This window comes from Acomys russatus, chromosome 25 (genome assembly GCF_903995435.1).
Source record: "Acomys russatus chromosome 25, mAcoRus1.1, whole genome shotgun sequence".
NCBI lineage: Eukaryota > Metazoa > Chordata > Mammalia > Rodentia > Muridae > Acomys > Acomys russatus.
Genome location: NC_067161.1, coordinates 36,178,810 through 36,189,345, shown reverse-complemented (window position 1 = coordinate 36,189,345; position 10,536 = coordinate 36,178,810). Strand labels below are relative to the sequence as shown.

The window sequence follows — 10,536 nt, the reverse complement described above, 5'->3', positions numbered from 1 at the left end:
GCTAAAGGCCAGGCAGACAGCAGTGCCTCCTCCTAGCAACACTGCTTAGGCCAGCTACTGCTGTAGCCAGAGGCCATTCTTCCCCTTCCTTGTAGTGGAAGTCACTCAGCAGGCTCTGGACAGAACAGCAGGAAAGGGCTTGCCTGAAAGGTTGGGCCACAGCCCTTCTAGATCCTGCCACACAAGACCCTGATAAATTCTTGCTTCCTTCTCTAAACCAAGGCTCAAGGCAAAGCCTATCTGTAGGTAAGAGCCAGGGAACCACTCTGTTCAGGGGTGCATGCATACGTGTGCACATTTAAGCACACACAACTCAGAGAAGGGGAGCTAATGATTTCCCTTTGGAAATCCCTCCATCAACAGGGGAGCAATGGCAAGCCTCAGACTTCCTCAGCTGCCTCTGAAGGCCCACCCTGAGGTGACTGACCTGGAAGCCAGGTGACTCTATGGGAGGCGTGGTAAGGGGATAAATATGGGTCACAGTTAATGTTTAGTGGTTCCTTGAAAGCCCAGGATACAGAGGCAGCTTGAGGAAAGGTGGGGCTTCTGCTCTCTCCCCAGGAACTGTAAACAATGACCCTTGTGCGTAGTGTCTCTGAAGCGGAAGACAATCAGCACCCTAGTCCTTAGCCCAGCATACCACAAGCACTTCCGAATAGCCATCTGGATTCCAGTCTCATGCATGGAAGTCCATGGATGCATGGATCTCCCAGAGATGGTCCATGCTCATATGATCTGCTGAAGATCTCTGAGCCAGCTGGGTGTGGCAGCTCATGCTAATAATCTCAGAAGTTGAGGCAGAGACAGTTCAAAGCCAACTTTGGTGACATGAGACCCTATCTCAACAAAACAAAACAAAACAAAACAAAACAAAAATAAGGGCCTCTAGGCTACTCAGACAAGAGGGTGGAGGGCACATGCCCTGGTCCCCTGAAAGCAGGTTTCTTTGAGGCAGGAGAAGCCAAGTACACGTTCCTGATGGAAAAGTAATCCACCATGATGCCAGGTCTAAAGTCAGAACCTGAAACCTAAGTTTAAATCAACTATAAATACCTCCAAATCTGGGCAGCGTCTCATTAACTCTAAGAGCTAAAGGGATCAAGGGGGTCAGTCCTGGGAATTACACAGAGAAGATGAGTAAAGAGGTGGTGTGGCCTGTGGGTTCACCCAAGCCGGACAGTAGATGGACACCTTGAGCATTTGGGGCTGGCTGTAAACTTTGAGGAGGTCCAGAAGTCTCTCAAAACTCAGCTGGGGTGGGATAGTGAGGTACAGCATTTGAGAGCCCAAAGAGAAAGAGGCCTGGCTTTGTAAAACATAAGAGTCCCCACCTACTTAATCCAGGCCTGGCCCCGGGAAGGAGAAAAATATCAGGAGCAGGAGGAGACCTTTCAAATAAAGTGAACTGTGCAATGGGCATAATCTAGGTGGGTGGGGCAGGTCAGATGAGGAGGTGGTGCCGAGGGAGGAGGGGCGATGAAAGCAATGGTTGCACCGGCACAAGTGGTATGTCTGCTCCCGCCCTCCCCCAAACTTAAAGTCTCATCTAGCCTAGGTTACCCAAGGGTCCAGTGCCAGGTGGAAGAGTGCCCAGGCAGCAGCCCTGCCTTTTTCCAGTGGCTGACCCACACCCGAGGATGCGGGGACACTACTGGGAGACACACAAGGGTGGGGCTGGGCAGGTGCAGGGAACACACCCAGATCCTTATATGAAGGCACTGGTGGAATTTTTGCCAGGGCTTGGCTGGATCAGCTCACACAGAGACTCATAAGTCCCCACCACGAAGCCCACGAAGCCCAGGATGCTGATGAGGGCATCCTTGATGATGGTCAGGGGGCTCAGGCCCTCCCCGTAGTAGGTGGTCACCTCCAGCAGGGGCGGGATGATGAGGGCCAGGGCGCTGCTGCTCACGGAGCCCACCAGGGAGATGACCAGTTCCAGACGAGGGATGAGGATGGCCAGAACACCTGCAGAGAGAGGGGACATTTTTTGGTCGAGAATGCCTGGGATGGAAGGAGATATGCTCACTGGCCAGGAAACTCAGCCTGGCTCCACATTCGGAGCTGAGAATTCAAAAGAAGTCAAGATGTTGTTTGAGGTTGCAGAGGAGAACCACATTATCTAGTCCAATCTCTGGGCAATATGTGATCAGAGACAAAGAATTACTATGGTCTCCTGGCTTTAAGTTCATGTATATATGCATGTATGCATGTATGTATGCATGTATGTATATATGTATGTATGCATGTATGTATATATATGTATGCATGAATGTATATATTATATAGAGAGATGTGTATGTGTAATTTATATGTTTACTGGCAGCGCCATCACAAGTGGTACCTTACTATGTCACAATCGCCTTACTGAGTATCTAGGCTGCCACTGAACTTGAGATCCTCCTGCCTCAGCCTCCCAAACCCCAGGATTGCAGTGGTGTCCTACTCTCCCAGCTGGTCTTTTATCTAGTCTCTCCCAAAGAGATGACTGGGTGGAGGTGGGGGAGGAGGAAAGAAGGCGGGCTTTTCTGAGGGACTGATCACTTCCTTCCACTGATGGAGCCACAAATACATCAGTCTTCAAGTGCCAAAGAGAAAGAAACATGCATTCCCATCACTTCCTCTTCTAGAAGACACCATGATAAGACCCATGATAACTTCACCAAATACTTCATGGTAGAGGGAGGGGAGCGGTTCTGCCTGAAGACTGCCCAGCATATCAGGCAGCCATGTCGGTCTTGAGACGGTGCACAGTGTAGGCTTTCAACCTGTGCTGCAAGCAAAAACTTGGCTGAAGAGACAGTTGATGGCATCGCATGAGCCTTGCAGTAAAGTAGAGGAGAGCTGGCGGGGAGCATCGTGAACTGCTCTCACCACAGTTCAACGCTCTGGGGGAGCTGCTGAGCTGGGCACCCTGAACCACCTGCCCTCTCAGGGGTCCAGGTCCAGGGTCTGAGTCTCCCTCTGCCTGTGTCAGGCTCATACTAACTGTAAACAGAAGCAAGGCAGCTGAGCCCAGGGAGGGCTACAGGAATATGGCTGGGGGTGCAGGCTCTGGACTCAGAGTGTGCAGCCTTGCACCTCAGTGCCAGCACCAGATGGTTCCTTATGATCCCCAACTGCCAAGCAGGGTGACCAAAGGGGTCACTCACATCAAGAACTTAAGAGGGCTTAAGTGCCAGATAAATATCATAGATAGATAGATAGATAGATAGATAGATAGATACATACATACATACATACATACATACCTTGAAATAAACCTAACCAAGTGAGAGAACCAAAAGAGATCTCTCTACAGTAAAACTTTAAAAACAACAAAGACATTGAAAGAGGCAGCTGAAGACAGAAGGACACTCTCTGCCTATGGATTGGTAGAATACATACAGGGGAAATGGCATGTTATCTAAGGCAACTCACAGAATCAGTGCAATCCTCGTCAAAAATTCCATCCTGTGTGTCATCCTTCACAGAAAATTTTTTTTTAAAAATCTCAAAATCCACATGGAAGCACAGAAGGACTCCAAATAGACACAGTGATTCTGAGCAAAAAGAACAATGCTGGGATGTCGCCACCCCCAATTTCAAGTTATACTAGAGCCATGGCACCAAAAAATGGCGCGGAACCAACATGAAAACAGACATGCAGATCGAGCACAGATATAGACCTACAGCCACCTGTCACAATTACACATCGGAGAAAAGGCAGCCTCTTCAAAAAATAGTGATGTGAAAACTGGACACACACACACACACACACACACACACACACACACACAAACACACACACACAGATGAAACTAGATCCCTACCTCTCACCGTGCCCAAACCTCAAGTCCAAGGGACCAAGGGCATCAATGTGAGACCTGAAACTAACACTGTGGGAGGAGGACGTCAGGAAGACGCAGACACAGGCGAGCATGTTCTGGAGAGGAATCCAGTCACTTAGGAAATAAGGCCAATGAGTGACAAATGAGATTTCACAATACAAAAGGCTTCTACACAGCGAAGGCGATAAGGAGCGAGGATATGACCTCCGGCCTGGGGAAAACACCTCTGCCACCTCCACCTGAGAACTAATGCCTCCAACATGCAAAGGGCTCAGAACCCTGAATAACAGCACACCAAACAACCCAGGTGGTAAATAAGTGAGAGAAATGGACAGACAGTTCTCAAAAGGCTCCAGTCTTCCTCAAACAGAAGCTGGACAGTGAGACCACTTCTTATGCAGGAGGCAGTCTGCCTCTTCATGGTGTTTAATCAGCAACCTAAAAACTCACTCTGTTTACCACAAAAGATACACAAGCTAAGTGTGCTTCATGGCCTCAACACAGATACTGGAGAGGGGCAAATGTTTCTCTTACAGTCAGGACACAGGGCTGCATGGACACGCTTCTCCTGTCCTTGTAGAATCTGCGCCTGGACCAGAAAGCCGGTAATGAAGAAAGAAAGAGAAGACAAGTCATGGAGGGTGAGTGACCCTCTAAGACAGAGGGAAAAGCAAAGAGGAAGACACCCAGAATTAGCACAGAGGTCCCCACAGGTCAGCAGCAGACATCTGTACTTGGCAGCCCTGGCTACTAAGGAAATGCATGGAGGCACTGAGAGCCTACAGGTTCCCGTGAAAAAAAGCACCCCTCCAAGAGAAAAATCAAGAAGGAAGAGGTCTCAGCAAGCAGTCAGCTGGAACACCACCCCATCTTCCCACTCTTCCTTATATGCTCCCCACCCCCAACAAGCCCTCTCCCCTCACACAGGGCTAGAGCATGCTTAGGTGGCTCGGCAGCAGAAAGCAGGGACAGAGGACAAGCCGAACTAGACTATGTGATAAGAGGGCCCAGCGCATCTTATCTTCTCTTTGGGTTCTGACACAGAGCATATGACCTGACAGTCACCCTGAGGCAAATGGCTAGGATCAGACAATGTGGCTGGGATCCGGGAGCCAGCATCCCAAAGAGAAGACCTAAGCAAGTGAAAGAGTAAAGAAACACAATGATGCTTACACTAGCTCCAAGGGAAGGGGGCTAGCACTGCTATGGTGCTGGCAAAACACACCATTATTGTAAGAGAGGCGGGCAGGAGGGGAAAATCCCTTTTTCTGAGGAATAGGGGAGGGGTGATGGGGGAAGAGGGAGGGTGGGGCCTGGAGGAGGGAGGGTGGGGCCTGGAGGAGGGAGGGCGGGGCCTGGAGGAGGGAGGGCAGGGCCTGGAGGAGGGAGGGTGGGGCCTGGAGGACGGGGGGGAGGGGGCCACAAACGGGATGCAAAGTGAATAAATTAATAAAATAATTTTTTAAAACCCACTATTACTTTGGAATGATTAGAAATTTACCTTCAAAACTCATAGTGGCTTTGAGCAAACTCATTCTATGGAGGTATGAACAGGAAAAAAAAATACAAAAGCTATATTTGCATTTATGAACATAGGAAAAGTTAAGTAAGTCAAGACCTCTCCCTCAAGTGCAGACCAAATGTAGCTGGGGAGAGTAGGAATAAGTAGGAATAAAGATGAACTCCAAGTTGGGTTAAAAACGAGGCTACAGAGGCTGGAAAGATGATGGCTCAGCAGTTAAGAGCACTTACTGCTCTTGCAGAGGATCCGAGTTCAGTTCCCAGCACTCGTTTCAAGCACTCGTTTCAAGCAATTTACAACTATCTGTAACTCTAGATCTAGGAAACCCAATACCTTCTTCTGGCTTCTATAGGCACTGAGAGCAACACACACACACACACACACACACACACACACACACGAAAATGAGATCATTTTTAAACTGAGGCTGCGGACTGGAGAGAGGGCTCAGTGGTTAACAGCAGTGGCTACTATTCCAGAGGACCCGGGTTTGGTTTCCAGCACTCACACGGTGTTCATGACTCCATTTCCAGGAGACCTGATGCCCAGGCCCCAGGCACATACTGGTAAAACATCCATACTCACACAATTAAAACACAGTCAGAGGCTAGACCTCAGGTTTTGGATACGTGTCTCCCTATTTTTCTTGAGTAAGTTGAGGAAGAGAAAGAAAAAGGCATACATTAAAGGCAGCAGTAAGAACAGTGTGTGGGCATCACTGAAAATAGTCACACAAAGATGGAAAGTGACGCGCCAATCAACTTTGAGAATTGAATAAACAGAGAAACAAGAACAAAAAGACCCCACACAAGTCCATCTGAGTTGGTGCCACCCTGAAAGGCCTCTTCTGCCTCCCACAATTACTTCAAAGTCTCTGGGGAAGCCAGGAAAAAGCTACGGAGCTGGCAGAGATGAAGCGCCTGCCTCCTTCTACAGGGCGACAAAGAGACCAGATGACAGGAGACGGGGACGCAGAACATACTCACAGAGATCAAACACAGCCCGGCCCCGTGAGTGTCCTTCAGTACAAAGAAGGGGAATGGGGCCCAGACTGAGCCAGGAAGAGCAAAGCAGAAAACCAAGAGGACCTTAGGACAGAATGAGGTATGGAGCCAGTTGGGTAGGAATCGGCCTGTCAGAAAGCAGGCCCTATGCTTAGGGACAAATCTACTTTTTTCCTGGAAGATCCACATCAAGAAAGGCAAGTTATTTGAATGGTCAACATTCTGTCTTGCAAAGCCCTTTAGATTCAAAAACCAGGCTCTCAAAGCTGACGAGAGAAGCCACTCTGCCCTCAGAAGCAATCTTGCCAATCCGTCCTTGGAGGTAGAGACCCAGCCAAATGTGCATCGGGGGCTGCCACAGAGGACGGGATCAAAGTGCGGCCTGTGCAGTTGCTCCTGACCCTCCCTGACTTAGCTGTCACATGGGCTGTTTCCACCAGGAGAGGCACTGGAATCCGCCAAAGAGCAGAAGGAGAAACCGGAGTTCTGGGTGCAATGAGCTCTCTGTCGCACTGGGGAGTCCATGATGACCAGACTCAGTCTCCAAGAAATGTTTAGGTGATCTGCCCAAGGTCAAGTGAGGGGATTAAGGTCACCTCCTTGGTCCAGGAGAGTTCTTTCTACATAGACGCCAAGAAGGCTGGCCTCCTACCTGCTTCTGTCCTTGCAGGAAAACAATGAGGAGCCAAATATAGTGGGTCACGCCTATAATCCCAGCACCCAGGAGGAAGAGGGGTAAGGTCAGAGGTCATTTAACACCACAAAGTTGTCCTCTGACCTCTACATGTACCCCTCCATCATGAATGCATATAATAGTAAATAAGACAGATACTCAACTCCAGTTATTATATATGTATATATGCATATATATACATATATAATACATATTGTAAATATATAATGTATATATATATATGGATATGACTAAGGGGGAGAAAAAATGATATAGACCCATCTTTATTCCAAAGGTAGAAGCTAGGATTAAGTAATTTAAGGACATTTCAAGGAAGTCTTAATGTAATAAGCAATGAAATGCTTGCTCCCAAACAATAAAACTAACATAAAAGTCTAATTTGGAAAACTGCAAATCTCCTGGAAATCCAAACGAGAAATCAGACACAAGTTGGTTAGGGATTCCCTGGTTGAACTCACAGACTCCATGAGGAAAAGTTAATTTTTAAAAATTGACCTTGCTTTCAACAAACAGAAAGTAAGGTGCTAGTGATAGTCTGACTCTTCTAATGTTTAACTCGCACCCCTTAGCTCAGGGCAGGGGAAAGGGGAGTAAAAAACAGGTAAACAACAGGTGAATTAATAGATGTTTGAAGACGAAAATACAAAAAAATACCTGGGATCATCTCCCAAGCTCAAGATGGACAGCCATTTAAAACAAGCACATCCCTTCTACGAAACTGATGAGTCCTTGTTACAGACAGGGTAAAGTGGCTAGCTACTGATCGATCAACAGAGACAGGGCCTTGAACTCTTGGCCCTCCGGCCTCTACATCCTGCTGCTGGGGTTTTGGTGTGAACCACCATACCCAGGCTATGTGGTGCTGGGGGTGCATGCTAGGCAAGCACCGAGACCTTGCAGCACCTTCTAGATATGTATTTATCATAGACGGCATAGTAACAGTACCTTCTATTAAAGTTTCCAGTTCTCACTATAGATGTGGTTGAAGAGGCTAGCCATCTGTCTAACCATCAATTCATCCATCCATCTATCTATCCATCCATATTTTTATCCAACTACCGATCTATCCACCCATCCATTCATCCACCCACCATCTATCCATCCACCCATCCATTCATCTACTTATCCAGCCATCTATCCATCAATCCATCATCTATCTACCTAGCCGTCTGCCTGTCTGTCTATCTATCTATTGAAACAGGATCTCATATATCCCAGGCTGTACCACCACACCCAGGTGATGTGGTGCTGAGGATGGAATCCCAGGGTATGCATGCCCAATTAGCACGCACTGAGCATACTCAGCTACAACCCCAACCTTCGGGAGTGGCTTTTAGATAGTTATGCATTTCAGATAGGATAGGAACAGTGTCTTCCTTCTCTATTGTACTTTAGGTCTCATCTATAAACTACTGTCTTCACTCCTGACTTCTTTGGGGTCACTGAGAACCAATTCTTGATGCCCTGATTATGTCTCAATTCCGGAAGTATGTCTGCATGCCAGCTCTCACTGAAGGACAATTCAGATGCCCTCTGGGCTTTAAGGCTCTCAATGTCCTCTAGGCTTTAAGGCTCTCACTGGGGGACAATTCAGATGTCCTTTAGGCTTTAAGGCTCTCGCTGGGGGACAATTCAGATGCCCTCTGGGTTTTAAGGCTCTCACTGGGGGCAATCCAGATGTCCTCTGGGCTTTAAGGCTCTCACTGGGGACAATTCAGATGTCCTCTAGGCTTTAAGGCTCTCACTGGGGGACAATTCAGATGTCCTCTAGGCTTTAAGGCTCTCACTGGGGACAATCCAGATGTCCTCTGGGCTTTAAGGAAAAGAAGAAACCATCTCTTCTACTCACACGTCACAGAGACCATTGCAGTGCGCACAAGAAGGTCCACCACTAGCTTGTAATGCTCAGGCACTCGGGACACAATGACAGGGATGACGATCTCAGCGGCGACGTAGAACTGGAGCGCGTATGTGAAGAAGATGCCCACGGAGTACAGCAGCTTCACCGACTGGTACAACCTGCAGAGAGTGGGTGCTCTCAGGGGCCTGATGGTGCACTCACAGCCCTGACGGAGCCCAAAGCCATCTGTGTACCCTGGAGACAAGTGGGAAGGTCACCAACCCACATGGCCCTCAGACTCACTCACTTCCTGTCCTCTCCTCTCTCCTCTCTCCTCTCTCTCTCTCTCTCTCTCTGTGTGTGTCTCTCTGTCTCTCTCTCTCTCTCCTCCCTGCCCCCCCCCCCCGCCTCACACACACATGCACATACACTAAATGGAAATTAATTTTTTAAAAAAAATCAGTCCTCTCAGCCAGGTGTGGTGGCACACGCCTTTAATCCCAGCACGTGGGAGGCAGAGGCAGGCAGACTGCTGTGAGTTCAAGGCCAGCCTGGTCTACAAAGTGAGTCCTGGACAGCCAAGGCTACACAGAGAAACCCTGTCTTGAAAAAACAAAAAAATTAAAAAATGTCCTCTCTCGCTTTTATGTAAAGGAAGGCTACAAAAATGAAATGTTAATTCACAGAAAACTGGCTAAATAAGTCACAGTGCTTCCATGTAGCTCTTCAAAATGAGGAAGTAAGCCAGGCAGATCATAACCCTATAGCCTGAGAGAAAGAGGCAGGAGGATCAAAAGTTCAAGGCCAGCCTCTGCTACGTACTGAATTTTAGCCTCGGCTACATGAGAACTTTTCTCAGAAAGCAAAACAGGAAGGAAGGAAGAAAAGATAAAAGACACCCCCCCACACACACACACACACTGACTATGTCCCCAGGATGTGGTAAAATGCTCTCTGTACATCTTCTGTATCTGGAATCTTTGTCCTGTGCACAGGAGCAAATATCTTTCAAAAATAACTACTAGACTCCAGCAAGTCTACTTCTGTCTCTTCCCATGCAGTTGAGGCATCTCAGAGTCAGCTAGTGGCCGGGAAAGCCCCCAGGAATGACACAGGCCCCTCCCCAGGCCAACAGGGCTGCCTTTTACCGTAGACCTCTGAGTCTCCCTGGGAAGGCTACTGACATGCCAAGGAGTACCCCAACTCACCCCCAGAGCACAGTGCTTTCTGACCTGACTCAGTACACAGAGGAAGAGCCACTCTCTTCAGCAGAGCTTCAACTTCGTCAAGACCTGTGCATATACGGCAGCGAAAGCCACTGGCCACTCTTGGAGTTGATTTAAATGTCTTACGTGTGTAGTGAGAACAGGTTGTCTCTGTAGTTGAACTGAACACCTAGATGAGGGAGGCTCTTAAGCTCTAAGAACACCCTGGGAAAGACCAGTGTGGGTAAAAGTCTCGCTTGCTAAGTATAGGCAATTTAAAAAATTCTTTTGAGGGAAAAACTAAACCCAACAGTCAGATCGTGGTGCTGAGTTAAGCCAGGGTTGGGGATGGGGCAGGCTCCAGAGAGCTGCTAAATCTGGAATCGGGAGCGCCCCCTGCAGGACATGCGGGTAATTGCATCTATACAGAAGCACAGGGGT

At 48.3% G+C, this 10,536-nt stretch overlaps 1 protein-coding gene across 1 annotated transcript in view; it reads right to left on the bottom strand.

Annotated features, from left to right (window-relative positions):
- Window positions 1–1,283: 1,283 nt before the first annotated feature.
- Window positions 1,284–10,536, bottom strand: part of LOC127208660 (proton-coupled amino acid transporter 1) — a 37,664-nt gene continuing 28,411 nt past the window's right edge. The window contains exons 10-11 of the mRNA XM_051168168.1: window positions 8,900–9,069; window positions 1,284–1,968 (exon numbers count right to left, since the gene is read on the bottom strand). Coding sequence (XP_051024125.1) covers window positions 1,706–1,968; window positions 8,900–9,069 — 433 coding nt within the window. The 3' untranslated portion in view covers window positions 1,284–1,705. The remainder of the gene's footprint in view (window positions 1,969–8,899; window positions 9,070–10,536) is intronic.